The sequence below is a fragment of the Rattus norvegicus genome, chromosome 8, assembly GCF_036323735.1.
Source record: "Rattus norvegicus strain BN/NHsdMcwi chromosome 8, GRCr8, whole genome shotgun sequence".
Classification (NCBI taxonomy): Eukaryota; Metazoa; Chordata; class Mammalia; order Rodentia; family Muridae; genus Rattus; species Rattus norvegicus.
The window spans coordinates 108,691,342-108,707,818 of NC_086026.1; the positions used below are offsets into that span (position 1 = coordinate 108,691,342).

General features: G+C 42.6%; 1 protein-coding gene across 15 annotated transcripts in view; it reads left to right on the forward strand.

Annotated features, from left to right (window-relative positions):
- Cep70 (centrosomal protein 70) overlaps positions 1–16,477 on the forward strand; it is a 53,059-nt gene that overhangs the window by 1,780 nt on the left and 34,802 nt on the right. For 2 of the 15 annotated variants that reach the window (XM_063265890.1, XM_063265899.1), the window contains exons 1-4: positions 4,279–4,414; positions 7,312–7,411; positions 11,536–11,657; positions 13,280–13,322. In XM_063265890.1, the coding sequence (XP_063121960.1) occupies positions 7,403–7,411; positions 11,536–11,657; positions 13,280–13,322 (174 nt within the window). In that variant the 5' untranslated portion in view covers positions 4,279–4,414; positions 7,312–7,402. The other 13 variants (XM_063265896.1, XM_063265900.1, XM_063265895.1 and 10 more) reach the window with 11 other exon arrangements.

Here is a 16,477-nt window from a genome sequence, read left to right on the forward strand (position 1 = left end):
GGGCCCCATCTTACAGCTTACTTCTGTAGCTTGATGATAATGTCAGGTTGTTCCAACTTTGGGATGAATATAATGGATAAAGTTTCTACGCGATAAGCAAGTGCAGTCTGGGAGAGAAGACAGTGTTGACAAGAGGAAACAACCTATTGATTAGGTTAATAGATCTTGGAAATGATATGACTGAATTCCTGAGCAAATTGTGCTCCAGAAATTCTGCTGAGAGAGCTTTGTACCTGACCTTGAAATGAAAGGTTCCCTGGAAAAGCGACTTTTATTCTCCTAATGTAATTGGCATCTCCGAGTCTTACTGCTGCCTCCTTCTGCTAACCTGGGCCTAGTCCTGGAAGCTTCTAGCCTCTGTACAATCCTATCTAGGCCTGGAATGTTTTCAGCCTCTGAGACTTACTGCTGAATAAGCTCACCCTGTCTAGCTCTTTCTGAACTCTGGCTGGCTGGTCACCTCAGCTGTTCTGACTCAAACTCCTCTCCAAGCTGACTGATTCAGTCTGGCTTCTCCCAGCTTCTGCTTGGCCTCATACTAACTTTGGCAATATATTCTAATCTTCTGCCTCCTTCTCCCTCTCTGTCTCATTCTGTCTTCAGATGTGTCTAACCTGCTCTCTCTCTCCACCCTGTCTCTGTACAACTGTCCCAGCAAAACTGCCTCCCCCTCTCACTGCACTGCCCTTCAGGTAGCTTCCCTTTCCTCTCTCTCCTCATGAGTTGGGCGTATCCTGTTCTGCCAAATCTTTCTCTGATTTGTCATTTTGTCTGCCACTTAATTAGACATCACTTTCAAACACCGATGCTTTCTTCAACAAACTAACTTTACCCTCATTGTTTGGGATTGAAGGCGTGAAGGGCATGTCTGTATTCCAGCCAGAACAGCCATGATGCTGAATTAAAATCCCTCTATAGGGGCTGGGGATTTAGCTCAGTGGTAGAGCGCTTGCCTAGGAAGCACAAGGCCCTGGGTTCGGTCCCCAGCTCCGAAAAAAAAAAGACCAAAAAAAAAAAAAAATCCCTCTACAGTTCCCCAAGAGGAAGACTTCATAGTAGCTTTCTCTTCATTATTTGCTTTTATTCGTAGATTGGACACATAATAAATTATTAAAGAAGGGTTGTAGTGGAAGACTCCAGAGATGCCTCAAGGTTGGCTGGTTTCCTCCTAATCCTTAGTTGTCCCCTTCTGAATTTCTTTTTTATCAAATACTTAATTCTGAGAAACAATTCAGAATGGGGAGGACTAGGAAACCCTAGTGGGGTCACAGCTCACAGCTTATCAAAGGATAATGTTTTCTCATAAAATTCAAGGATTCTAGATATTTTTATAAGACTAATAAGACATAATGTATGAAGTTCTTGCTATGTGACTCTAGTTCTCACAACAGCCCGGTGATTATATTTATTCTATTTTACACAGGGACCCAAAGCCCTTCAGAAGTTACTGGCTTTATCTTTTGGTTCAGGCACATAGGATTTGAAATGTTTATGTTAAGAGATCATATGATTTGAAAAGTAGTATGCTTGAAGAAAAATTTGGGTTTAATATTTAGGACTCGCACCCCAAGTTCCACTGAAATAAATCTACAGTGGAATTGGAGCAGCTGACCTGTGGTTCTCCAGCCATCTAGTCCCCCTCTCTATAGTTTCTGGTGTGCTGGACTGGAGAGAGAGTCTGGGCTGCATTTTGTAACTATTTCACAGAGGCGGGACACCTGTGGGAGGAAGAGTCATTTGTTACCTACCTGCCAGGACTGCCTGGCAGGAGATCATGTCTGAACAAAGCACCATGAAAGGTCTTGAACTTAAACACGAAACATTCTTGCTCTGGCTGATTGAGCTTCTGACTTTGTTCTAAGTTTCAGATTGCTTTCCTGGTTTCTCAGGAAGGACCTGAGTGATGTTTAGTTTCCTATGCTGCCTCTCACCAATTTGATCACAGACACTACCACTTTAAGAGAGCAGCTGGAAATTATGTCCATCACAAAACAAAACATGGCATATGTTTTTTAAACATTTTTTTAAAAAATGGGTTGGCTGATTTTCTAAATTTGGTATCTATCTATTTATCTATCTATCCATCCACCTATTTACTTTTTTTTTTTTTTTTTTTTGGTTCTTTTTTTCGGAGCTGGGGACCGAACCCAGGGCCTTGCGCTTCCCAGGCAAGCGCTCTACCACTGAGCTAAATCCCCAACCCCCTATTTACTTTTTTGAGGTGGTGTTTCTCTGTATAGCCCTGGATGTCCTGGAACTTATTCTGTAGACCAAGCTGGACAGAACTCAGAGATCCACTATCACTGTCTCCCTAGTGCTGGGGTTAAAGGTGTGTGCCACCACTGCCCAGCCAAATTTAGTTTCTAAACAACAATGAAAGCTGAAATAAAAGGAAAATAACTGTATCAGACACCCAGAGATTTAAATATTTAATGTTACCCCCCTTCCCAGTATTGGCTATGAGGTGATGGAAGAAGCGTCAGCACTTTGGAAACCGTTTAAAATTATGGCTACTCCTTCTTTACTCTCTGGGATCCAGGCTTAAGTCGCCTCTTCATCTCCCAGGCAACTACTGACCAGGAGGTAAGGTGTATCTGGCAGATCCAACTGACTCAATAAAACAAAAACAAACAACAAAAACTGGAGAAGTTTCTATGGGAAAAGAGAGTATGTGGTCCTGGTAGGCAGCTGGAAAATAAGTATGAATTTACCATGTTTTTCACAGCACAGACTAATAGCAACTGGGCCCTTTGAAACGTATCGACCCCTTAGCCACTGAGGTTGGTTTGAGTTAATCAATCTCGAGGTCTACCTCCTTTCTGTGTTTAAGGCAGTTTGAACTAGTCTTGTTTTGTCTTTTGTTTTATATTACTAGCATCAAAAGTAAGTCTAACCCGGGGACATTTGGCCTATAGAGGCGATTAGAGCAGGTTAGCTCAGAAGAATGGGAAAGTCACCCTATTGTTCTGGAAAAGGCAAGCAGTAAGATCGGGTTAGACTGAAAATGAAAATCTGCCAGCTCCTCAGCGTGACTATCCGGATATGGAAAGGCATGGGGCAGGAATGTGGGGGGTGGCGGCTAGAGGGAGTTGGGACATGTTTGCGGGGAACACACACAGTTCAGACTCACTGTGGTTTCACTGCCTGAATGTGGGTTTGAGAGCAGTACCCCCTTAAGGGATGTGCGCCCTTGGACCTCCTAGAGAGAGTCACTTCAGTTGATGTATTAGGTTCACTAAGGCCCAGATGGGACTTGGATTTCCCAAGTCCTTCTGGAAAGGCCTGTTGTCAATAGTGCCACCGTGTGGTTATAAATTGCAAGAACAATGATGATCGATCCCTGAAACTCGAGGTCATCCTTCAGGTTTGTAAACGTGATTTTTTTCCCCCCTTAAATATTTTGGATTTCTTAACCCTTTTTTAGTTTTTGAAAAGAGTGAAGAGAGATCATATTTTTATTTTTTTTTCCTTGAGACAAGGGCTCATGTAGCTCTCGGTGGCCTTGAATTTTGCTAGGAATCTAGGGATGACCTTGAACTCCTGGTCTGCCTCTACCTCCTAATTTCTGCAATTATAGACATGCGTCACCATGTCTGTCTCAAGCGGAGTTGAGGAATCAAACCCAAGGGTTTAGCGCATGCTATGCATTCTACCAACTGATCTACATCCCCAGTCCCTCTTCCCCACCAGGTTTAGAATAATTAATTATTTCTCTTTCTGGCTATACATTAGAATCACTTGGGGGAACCTTATAAACTCTGGACACGTGGGCCCCACTTCATAGAGTCTGATTTAATTAACCTGGAGGCCCACAGATCAAATTTTCAAGGCTTCTCAGCCGATCCAAACTTGAAGAGTTGTATCTCACCAGGCCTTATGTAATCCTTCTTTATCTGTGTAGCCGCAAACCCTTTACTAACCAGGCTTATCAGTGTCTAACAGGAGTCCAAACTTCCTATCTAGACTGAGCTTCGTCACGCAGGCATCTCAGTACTTTATAGACATTTGAAAATGTTCAAGGAGACGGTGAAATGTCTGAATGCCAGCCTGTATAGCTCTTAGCCCGATCTGGAGAATCGAGAGCCGGCAGGCAGTTCCTGAAAAAAGGCTCGCAGTCATGGAGAGGGAGCTGTAGTGAGCGCAAGCATCCAGTGACGGCCAGGCAACCCTGGTCTAACTTTCACTTGCGACCGCAAATGTGTGTATTTCTAGTTTCTCAGGGATCAAAGAAACTCAAGGTTGATGACTGAGAATCAACCAGGCAGAGCGCAGCGCGCCAGGTGGTGTTGTCCCGCCCCACTGGGAGGCCATCGACCGCATCGGTTCGATTGGTCAGCCTGGTTGCGCTAACGGACGCGTAGGCGGGGCTTAAGCCGCGGGGCGGGCGCGATTCTAGCTACAAGCAGCGACTGAGGTGAGTGGCCCTTGGGGTCGCTGAGGACTTTGCGTGGGCCCCTTTCAGGTGCACGCCCTAAAGGTGGCTTCTCCGGAGTGCGGAGCGTCCCAATGAGCAGCCAGGGCCCCCAGGATGGAGTCGCCCCGGCTCATTCGCGCTAGCTAGGAATTGCGCGTGCAGGTGTGGGCGTGGACCACCCTGCGGGGAGAAGGCCGCGCTCAGCCTTCGCTCCCAGCCGAGTGACCTGATGAGGAGCGACCTGATGGAGGAGCAGGAACTGAGCCTAGAATCCTACAAGGAACCTGGGTTTGGGGCTAGCTGTAGATCCTAGGGGCTGATTAGCTTCCCCTCTCTTTGCGGCGCTGTCAGGTGATAGCGATTTGGAGCAAAGTTGGGAGGTCGCGGAGTAAAGGGTAGGCGAGTACCCTTCCTGCCAGACTCATTACAAATTCAGGGTGCAGACTCCGCTTTTATGTGGGTCCACGTTGATTAATGTGAAGAATACAGCAAAGCCTAATCAAGGTTCCCACTATTATCAACTAATCAGAAATTGAGTGTTCACGCCACAACGCAAGCGTAGAGGAAGGGACAACTTCGGGCATCTGTCCTCGCCTCTACCTTGTTTGAGACAAGGTCTTTTGTTTTCCTGCATACTGTTGGGGATAGAGGGGAGAGAGCTGCAGTGTCCTCTGATCTCCCTATGGGAGGGCGGAGATTACAGAACTCTCACTTCCTGTGGGTTCTGAGGATTGCATATCAAGGCATTTCTTGCCTTACCCACTGACCTGTCTTTCTAGCCTGCCACTTTATTTGTAATCATATCAGCCCTGCAGGCATCGCTTTCAACCTTCTGCGTTGCATGGATTTTTGTATATAATAAATAGTAAACAGCAAAGAGCAAATTGCAATATTATTGGAATAGAATTGTTCATTTTTAGGCAAGGTTTCATGTAACCTAGTCTGAGGATGACCCTGAACTCCTGATCCTTAACCTCCGAAATGCTAGATTTGCTGCTAAACACCACCACACCCCACTGATATATATGGTTTTTTTGAGACAGAGTTTCTTTATGTAGCCTTGGCAGTCCTGGAACTAGCTCTGTAGATTTAGCTCACCTAGAACTCACGGAGACGCTCCTGCCTCTGTCTCCTGAGTGCTGAGACTAAACATGTACACCACCACCTCCTGGCTATAAATTTTAATGTGTTATATTTTAACAGATCCTCAAACCCACAGGGCAATTTAATGAACTGTTGAAAAACATGGATGGACTGTGCCAAAATATACACCCTCCCCAAGATGGCTGACACTTGAAATCACACTGGAGACTGAGAGGTGTAGATTGCTGAGTTCAAAACTACCCTAGGCTAGTTCTAGGTCAGCCAGAGTTGAATAGTAAGGTTCTGTTTTAAACATCTCCAGTTTTTCGTTCCTCCTTTTTCTCATTTTGTTTTTCTTTTATCTTCTTTTTTTCTATTTTCCTTTTCTCTTTTCCCCTCCTATCTCTTTCTCTTGAGACAAGATCTTACCATGTATCCCTGACTGTCTTGGAAGTCACTATGCAGACCATTTTGGCTTTGGACTCACAGAAATCCACCAGGATTTGCTTTCTGAGTGTTAGGATTAAGGGCATGCACCGCCATCCATCATTAACGTTTTTACCACGTTTAATTATGTTTGTATGTATGTGTACACATTCCTTGGGGGTGGGGTGGGCAAAGGGGTTGGATCTCCTGGGAGCTGGAATCACAGGTCATTGTGAGACACCAAACATGGGTAGGGGGAATTCAACTCTGGTCCTCATAGCACTGAGCCATTTTTCAGTTATTTTTGTTTTTTGCTTTTTTTTTTTTTTTTTTTTTTTTTTTGAGACAGGGTCTTTTTATAGGCCCTGCTGTCTGGAACTCACTGTGTAGACCAGGCTGGCCCTGAACTCATAAGATTCACCTGCCTTTGCCTCCTGAGTGCTAAGATTAAAGGTGTGTGCCACCATGCCTAGCTTCTTTCTTCTTTTCTTGAGATAGGGTTTTGCTATGTAGCCGGGCTGTCGGCGGAACTCATGATCCTCCTTCCTAAGACCCAAAGCTGGGAATTATGGGCATGGAATCTTTTTCTCCTTTTTTACACTTGGCTGTATTTGCTATGTATTAAACAACTTCTATCTTCTACCTTCTACTCTAGGGGTCCTATGCGTTAATCATTCTCTGTAAAGGTTCTGCCTTGGTCCTAGGACTTTCAAGGTTTTGAGCTTGTGTCCTATTACTAGCATGAGTGGGGAAGAGACCACTACAAATGATTAACACGTTTGCATTAGTAGGTAGAAATTTGTGTTAATTTGTAATAATTGGAAATGTACTCTTGAAAAAGCTTATTACAGATTTTTATCACAACTTTTTTTTTTCTTTTTTTCTTTTTTTCCGGGGCTGGGGACCGAACCCAGGGCCTTGCGCTCGCTAGGCAAGCGCTCTACCGCTGAGCTAAATCCCCAACCCCTTTATCACAACTTTTTAAAGAACATTTTCAGAACTCAGAAAACCTCTTGGGAGTTGAGTGTGTGTGTGTGTGTGTGTGTGTGTGGGGGGGGGGGGGGGGCAGTTTGCTTGATCACAGGTGTAAATGGGTTCTGTGCTTCCTGCTTTTACTTGACTAAAATATACTTGCAAGCAAGGATAACTAGCTTTGAAGCCACACAGCAGAATGATAGACTTGAATATACAGCACATGTTTCGATAAAATAGGAGGAAGGATAAGGGGAAAGGAAGTGGGGGCGGGATTTGAGGAAAAGCCGTTCATGTTGCAGTTTTTCAGACTGTGGTTATTTGTACCGTAGATACCTGCCTTGTGAATAACTCGACCATTTTCAGTGACAGGCTGAACATTTCAAAGCTTTGGCCTCTATCTTTTTGAAACCTAGATCAAGATCCAGTTTTGGACATGAGACTCGTTGGGTGATCATTTTATTGGGATTAACTTGAACCATCTATGTAAACTACAGAGGAATCGCTATGACTGAGGTAGGTGTCCAATATAATAGATGACTACATGGTTTTTTTTCCAATTGAGAGATTGTTAAGAAAGTGTCTTGGTGGGCTGGAGAGATGGCTCAGTAGTTAAGAGCACTGACTGCTCTTCCAGAGTTCAATTCCCAGCAACCACATGGTGGCTCACAACCATATGCACTGGGATCCGATACCCTCTTCTGGTGTGTCTGAAGACAGCTACAATAATCTTTAAATAAAATTAATAAAAAAAAAAAAGTGTCTTGCTTATTGTGCTAAATGATAGTTACATGGTCTTTTCTTTTGACTACCTGATAATTCTGTCAAGTAATATTAATAGTTTAAATTTAGGAAGAAAACTGAATCTTAACAAAGTTAGGCAGCAACTCTGTCCTGTGAGGTATGCACTACCCTATGCTCTGTCTATTGGGTCTTCACAGTGCTTCTGGGAGGTAAGTACTATTCCCCCCCCCCCCTTTTTTTTCCATGAAATCCAAGCACAAAAGCATTAGTATTCCCTGATCTTATGCAGAATCCTTAGGCAGTCTGGTTATAGAGTCTGTACTAGCTTTCTTTTGGTTATTATTGCTTTAACTGTGTTTGCTGTTAAGCTTTGGCAAGCCTGTCCCCAGTTGCTTGGCTGTGATCTCTTTTGCTTTTACAGAAGTCCTGGATAGGCAGGTAGCCCTTCCCTTAGTGTTGAAGCCTGGACCCTAAGCCTCAGGAACTAGAGACTTAAGACTCCAACATTCGAACGCCAACACTGAGCTACGGTTAAGCTCTCGAGCTGTGGCTAACTGTGATCTTGAACTCTCCCAGTCCCTGGGACGGGCAGTCCTCCTAGCTTCAGCCCCTGCCTTCCATTCTTCATAGCCCTCCGCTTTGACACCTTGGCTTTTACCGTACACCCCTGTCTTTTGTGGTTTGTTCTTTCTGCTCTGGGTTGTTCTTAGGACCTCTTCAGCTGCTTCCTAGTGTGATAATTCCAGTGGCCTGAGAGGAATCCTTGCATTTTTCACCGACTCCTGTTGTTTTAGCTCTTGGTGGCTTTCAGAAATGTTTTGGCTGTCTCTGCCAGGGCTAGAGGTGTGGGGGTTTTGTCTCATCTTTGTGCAACCAGTTTAATGAGGTCTTCTGTGATGAAAGTCTGCAAGTAGGCAAGAGATCAGTTGGGAGAAGACTTTATTGAGCCTAATATTGCACCATGGGGCTTGGGAGTGATATTAGCTCATAGGAGAGAAGCCTCCTGACTAACCTGGAAATCGTGGAAAGTGGCTTGCTTGTGGAGCTAGAAGAGGGCCTGGCTTGGACTGTGGTCTTACCAGTTGTGCTGGTTTAGTGTTGTTGACCTGGGACAATGTAGGATCACCTAGGAGACCGGCTTCCGGCATGTCTGTGGGGAACTATCTGAATTACGGTGAGGTGGCAAGACCAAGAGCTGGTTGGTACCACTCCCTGGATAGGACGGTGCATGTGGAGAGGGGAGCTGAATAGCATCTTTGCATTCATTCCTAGTTTCAGATCATGGATTCAGTTGACCAGCTGCTTTAAGCTACTGCTGCCTTCTGACTTCCTGCTGTAATGGGTCATACCCTGAACTGTGTGTGACAGTTAGGGTCAAATAGCTCCGTCCTCAAGTTGTTTTTGAGAAAGGGTCTCACTGTGTATCCTTAGCCACCCTTGAACTTGCTAAGTAACAAGTATCAGGCTGGTCTCAAACTCATAGAGACCCACCCGCTCCCGTCTCCCAGGTGTTGGGATTAAATGTGTGGAGCATCATACCCACTGATAAATTGCTTTTAAAAAGTATGTTACAGGTGTCGAACACCTTTAATCCCAGGACTCAAGAGGCAAAGGTAGGCCAGGGTTACATAGGGAGACTCTTTGTCTCAAGAAATACAAAACCAAAATTTAAAAAGCAATTAGATAAAAATGCATTTGCCTGTTTATTATATGTGTGCCAATGCTTATGCTAACGCATATGTGGAGTTCAGAGGACAGCTTGGATGGCCAATTGGGTCCTTCTGCATCCTGGGTTCATGGACTTGGGTTGTCAGGGTTGGCCTCAAGAGGCTTAATTCACTGAACCATCTTGTCTGTCCCTTAAGTTGCAGTCTCTGGATGGCCTTTCCTTCAGTCTCTGCTCCACACTTTGTCTCCATAATTCCTCCTGTGAGTATTTTTGTTCCCCCTTCTAAGAAGGACTGAGGAATCCACATTTTGGTCTTCCTTCTTCTTAAACTTTATGTGATCTCTGAATTGTATCTTGGGTATTCCGAGCTTTGGGGGCCAGCCCACTTTTCTTTTTTTAAAGATATATTTATTTATTTTATGTATATGAGTACACTGTAGCTGTCTTCAGACACACCAGAAGGGGGCATTGGATCCCATTACAGATGGTCGTGAGCCACCATGTGGTTGCTTGGAATTGAACTCAGGACCTCTAGAAGAGCAGTCAGTGCTCTTAACCACTGAGCCATCTCTCCAGCCCCAAGCCCACTTCTTTTCAATGATGAATTTCTCAGCAGATCTACAGTGCCTGGTTTATATAATATCTGGGGACTGGAATAATTCCTTCTAGCAGTGATGGTGTCATTGCCTTTTCCCTTCCTGACATGTGTAGTTGATTTGCTGTTCCTGCTCAGGGATTGTTCCTGACTTAGTCAACTCTCCTTTCACATGTTCCTGATAGATAGGGAGTTGGTTTTAAGTAATTTTCAGATTCTATGATGTTAATGAATATGAATTATTTTTGCCCTTGGAAAGTCTTATCTATATCAAAGAAATCAAGGAATTCTTTTCCCCCAGAATAGTAGTCTTATATTGCAAGTAGACTGACTACAAGCTTTTTTTTTTTTGTGGACCAAACAGAAATTCTTGTTCTTAGCTTCTGATATACTTAGAAATAAAGACTGTGTAACAAAGATTTTGGTATCCCTCTTTGTAGGCTAGTGAACTCATCAACTGATTAGAAACTGCAGACTAGACAATGTCCTTTTAGATTTTTCAATAGAAACTCCTAAATTTTAACAGTTCAGTAGCCTCACAATCTTTTCAAAATATCCTGGACTAGGCATGGTGGCCCATACTTGTAAATTCTAGCACCTAGAGGCAGAGGCAGGTGATCTCAGAGGCCAGCCTGATCTATGTAGTAAATTCTAGACAGCCAAGGCAACATGCAGAGACCCTGTGATTCATTCCTCTGTGTGTGTGTGTGTGTGTGTGTGTGTGTGTGTGTGTATGTGTGTATGTGTGTCTTTGTTTATATACATTTGTATATGTATATATACATATTCTTTTAAAGTTATTTCTCTCATTCTTTGTATGGAAAACCTAGAATGTATTCCAGAGAACAGTATAAGCTAGGATTTATTCAAATAAATCTTATATCAAATAAATCTTGTAAATGTTATCTAGGAAGTAAATATTTACATAAACATAGCCTGATTTTTCCCTATAGGAATAGTGGAAGTGGATTGGGGGGTGTGTGTGTGTGTGATTTTTTTTTTTTTTTTTTGAGACAAGGTTTCTCTGTGTAGCCCTGACTGTCCTGGAGCTTGCTCTGTAGGTCAGGCTGGCCTCAAACTCACCAAGATTTGCCTGCAGTTCAAGATCTATTGCTTCCCTAGTAATGGAATCGAAGGTGTGTGTCACCACTGCCCAGCTGAGTAGTACATTCTTTTAAATATATATATTTTGGGGGGGCAAATTATTAAAAGACATTTTAAATACAGATTGTTTTGGCCAGACAGACCTTAAACTCAGACCCACCTGCTCCTGCTTCCTAAATGCTGGGATTTAAAAGTGTGGCACCATGCCCATCTTAAATATCGATTGAAAGCATGAGGAATAAGGAAAGAGGCACTCAGGAAGAAAGTAAACCATGCCTGAGAACATGGGTGTTGGTTTGTCTCAGCGAGTGTAACCCTACATACAATTTTCTTTGTGTCTAAGAATGACTGCAGTTCTGTTCTTCCTGCCACCGTCTCCTGAGGCCTTGGAGAGTAGGCGAGCACCACACAGTAGGTTTATGCTGACTGGAGAATGAACCAGCACTGTTGGTGTGACAGACAAGCATTGTGACAATTCATCCCTGGCCCTCCTGTAACTGCTGTTGCACTCTTTCTCTTTTCATCTAGGGAACTCAAGTATTTTTATTGCCGATCTCTACTTCAGATTCTACAAAAGAACCACTGTCCACAGTGACTTCTCAAGCCCAGGATTCTAGCCTTTCAGCAAACAGACCCGTGACTGAAAAACAGGTAAACTCAAAATATTTTAAGTCACTATTTTTCATTAAGTATGTTCAAAAGAGTGCTAGGTGTGTAAATATGAAAATTATGACTTAAAAACGATTGGTGGGGTTGGGGAGATGGTTCAATGGTTAAGAAGGTATACTGCTTTTCTAGAGGACCTGAGTTCAGTTCCTAGTACCTACATTATAGAGCTCCCAATCACCGACTCCAGCTCCAGGGAATCTCACACTCTCTTCTGGCCTCTGCAGGTACTCACTTAAAGGTACTGCTCCCCCACCCCACTCCACCTGTCCCCAGACACATACACAAGAACAGGGAATTAAAAATCCTTTTTTAAAAGATTGGTTAAATAACTGGAAAATTTCCAGAATAAGGACTGTCAAGTATCTTTATTACTAAAGCTTTCTCAGTTTTATCAGTCTTTTTCCTTCTTACTTCACAGAAGTTTGAACCTTTTACTCAGCTGGGGTCAGCAGGACACATGTTGGAAAGTGCCATGTCCAGCTGTTTTCATTAGTTATTATTTTTAAAGTTTATTATTATTGTTTCTGATTTATGTGGAGGGGGAGGTATGCATATGGTTTCTAATGAGGCCAGGCAGTTGTGAGCTGACATGGGTCCTGGATACAGAACTGGATCCACTTTAAGAGCAGAGGGGTAATGTACTCTTAACCCCAGGGTCTAAAGGTCTCTGTTTTCAGTATCTGTAAATAACAACTGCTGTATTCCTCCTCTTACGACATGAGATAAAGCCTGGAAGATGGCTCAGTGATTAAGGTTGTGTAAACATGAGACCTGCATTTATGTCCCCAGAACCCCACAGTATGGTCATGGTCATTTCTATAGTGCCATCAGGGATGGTAGGTGGGCAGATGAGTGTGGGTTTGGAGGATTGACAGAGTTGCTGGCCACCAGCAGAGTTCAAGGTTTAGTGAGAGACACTATAGTGGAAAGTGACAGACCAAGACATTTAATGCTCCCCTCCCCCTGGCCTTCACATATGCACACATTCGTGTTCATACAACATACAGAAGGCATCAGATGACAGCATGTATTATTTGTTTGTATGAAATGTATGACCATAGCAAAGCCTTTTGTTCTTAGTAAGTTTAATGGACAGAAATCCTTTGAGATATTCACACAATGATTTTGGATTTTAGGACATCAGTGATAATTTTAGTCCTCTATCCACCAAAGTAGTCAAGCTGTGTGACCTGAAACCTTAGGAATAAGTGAGGAAAGAGTTGTATATAAGAAAATAGAAGAAGGAAGTGTAAATAATCATAATGAAAGATGTCTCTGGCTGTGAGTCATGCTAGGAAACCATCACAATAAAACATTTTTTCAGTTTTAAAAAATATGTGTATGCTTGTGTGTCAACATATATGTATGTGCAGGAGTCTGTAGAGATAAGGCCAGAAGGGGCAATGGAACCCAACTTGCAGACGGTTATGGGCTGCCACGTTGGTGTTGGGTACTGAACCTGGGTCCTCTGCAGGAGCAGTAAATGCTTTAACTGTAAGCAATCTCTCCAGGCTCTCACCCCTACCCGCTTTTGAGATAGGATCTGACTATGTAGTCCGTGCTGGCTTTCAACTCAGTGAGCTCTGCCTGCTTCTTGCCTCCTGAGTGCTGGTATCAAAGGTATATGCCACCACACACAGCAGTTGGTAAGTTGTTTTTAATTATTTAAGAATTTGTTAATAGGTGTGCAGCTCATTGCTTTTGCTACTCCACTTTAAGCTTTCTGTGCTACCAGCCCTGCTCAGGTTCTCTTGCACCAGTTAATCTAAACGCCTTTGCTAATTCAATCACGGGGCACTCCTGAACTGATAGCGTGACCATGGGCCACTCCAACCAAAAACTTAACGACTTGTTGGCCTTTCTCTTGCCGCTCCTCCTCCCTCCTCTTTCTTTCTCCCAATTTTCCATGTCTTCCTGTGAAATTCCTAAGTTTTCCACCCAATCCCCATCATTGGTTGCTGGTTATCTTTATTAATCAATCAAGAAACAGTTGGAGAACAAGACTTTAGCATCAGAATCACCACCGTCATAGGTGTTTGTAGTTTATATTTTTTACTGTAGAAAAAAGTTGTTTTGTTTGCTTTGTTTTTTGAGACAGGGTGTCTTCGTGTGGCCCTAGTTGTACTGGAACTTGCTCTGTACATCAGGAAGGCTTTGAATTCATAGAGATCTACCTGCGTCATCCTGATGCTGAAATTAAAGGCATGTGCCTCCATACCCAGCCAAAAAAGATGAAATTCTTAAAATTTTCAACATGATGAAAAATAAAACAACTTACAAACCTCTAAAGGTGGAGCTGGAGAGACGGCTCAGTGCTTACAAGCGCTGCTGCTCCTGGAGAAGACTGTTCAGTTCTCAGACCGTATCAGGTGGCTCACTCCAGTTCTAGGGGATCCAATGCTGTCTTGGCTTCTCACACTTGTGGTTTACATAAAACTTATTCAAACACACACCATACACAAAGTAAAAATAATAATCAAATCTTTAAAAAAAACTTTAAAGATGTATGGAATAAAACTAGGCTTTAAAATAGTTATTGTCACCCGTATGGTGGCTCCCAACTGTCTGTAACTCTAGTTCTAGGAGATTGGACTTTCTTTTCTAACCTCTTCAGGCACCAGGCACCAGGCACCAGGCACATACATACATGTAGGCAAAACACTCATATACATACAAAAAGGATATCTTTATGTTAAAATAATAGAACAGTATTGTATTGATACTGAACAGCTCTTGGTACTGTCAGGAGTCAACAAGAAGCTAAAACTTTTCCTGAGGTGGGTCTACCTTGGATTAACCTCTACAACAGATTTGCTCCAGTAGGCAAGGCCCAGGAGAAATTCATTTTAGGGAAGATTCCTGATACTTAAATGCCTTTTCTTTTATTATATATAAAACAATCCCTAGGTATTAGCTCACCCTTTTGAGCAGATCTCTGCAGAACAACAAAGTTAGGCTGTCTTGTAGTGATGCTATATAGACAAATGGTTTCTTAATTTTTAATGATGATTCTGTAAGAACTCCTAAAATTATAGTAATTATTAAGCTCTTTTATAATAACATTGCTATTAAATTCTTCTGATAGTCAAAACTACAATGAGAACTCTGCCAGTTTTCAAGTGTCACAAGTTAACTGCTTCTGAGGTAGCAAGCAGGCTTCTACTACTCAGAGCACATTCCAAGAGGTTGTAAAACCATTAATCAAAAGTCATAAAAAAGGAACTAACAATTTACTTTAGGTGCTAGGACAGAAGATAAAATATTGACTGAGTTTATATATATAAAACTTCACTAATACCTTGGTCACAAAAGTTATGGTTTTTAACTCTCCATGAACCTGCAGAGCTGGTGACAGATGATGTATGTTTAGCCAGATGATTATTCCTAATGGATATGCATGTAAACATCCTCTGTTGTAAGCTTATTCGATTTATAATTTATGTGTAAACATGTGAACTTTTTACCATGTGATCATGTATTCTGAAAGATGGTGTAAGTGCTGAGGACAAAGAGAGGAGACAAAGTGAACACAAGAACTTAGAAGTAAAGCACATTTGTTACATCAGAGCAGGCAGAGAGAGCAGGATTAGAAAGAGAAGGCAGAGTGGAATAACATAGAAACTGGAAGGCAACTTAGGAGAGTGATATGCAGAATGCAGAGGAAAGGGGGAAAAAGGAGCTGGAGCAGAGAAAGCAGGAGGAGCAGTCAGGCTTTTCTTTTTTTTTTTTTTTTGGTTCTTTTTTTCGGAGCTGGGGACCGAACCCAGGGCCTTGCGCTTCCTAGGTAAGCGCTCTACCACTGAGCTAAATCCCCAGCCCCCCAGGCTTTTCTTAATAGCAAAGCAGACTTAGTCTTTCTAAAGAGAAAGCCTTACAGACTTGTTTTTACAAGTCTCTTCTTACAGACTTGGTTTTAATTCATTTAGCAATAGGGTAGAAGCATTTTCTTCCTCGATGCAATAAAGGTTGGAGTTCATTTTTCATCCAGGATGAGTGAGTTCTTTCTGCACTGGTGCTTGGTCTTTTGCTCCACATACATATGTAAGTATGTAATTATGAGATAGTATGAAAGCTGGGCCCAGTTGGTTTGAATGGAGATTTAAGAATATGTATGCATGAATCTGTTTATGAACATATGTGAGTTTAATTCGTATTTGCTTGTGTAAAAGTTTTTTCCTTCTGTGAGTGTTCAATACAAGTTTATTGCTCCAAACTTAATACCCTGCTGTTTTCTGATGTGGTGTTAAATGCCAGAGACTGCAGTTGTCCAAAGGCAGGTCAACTACAGTAGCAAAGTGACTTAGACTTAGATAAGTGAATATTTTATTATTATACAGCAACCCTAAATATCTCCTAAGACCAAGTCTTACCACCACCTCCCCAGCTTACTGTCTGATACTATTCCCCTTCTGCTGCCTCAGGAAGAACCAAAGACAACTATTATCCTATCATACATACTATACTATATTTAAATTTCATACTATCTCATAATTACATACTTACACACACACACACACACACACACACACACACACACACACAAAACTATACTTACATATGTATGTGGAGTGAAAGAGCAAAGGCCAGTGCAGAAAGAACTCACTCATCCTGGATGAAAAATGAACTCCAACCTTTATTGCATCGAGGAAGAAAATGCTTCTACCCTATTGCTAAATGAATTAAAACCAAATCTGTAAGAAGAACAGCTGGGGCAGGCCCCTGCAGGTCAATTGGCAAAAAGCAAGCAATTAAGACCTTCTGTTCCAGTTTCATTTACTTCTGTTTCTGGGATTTCCTATTC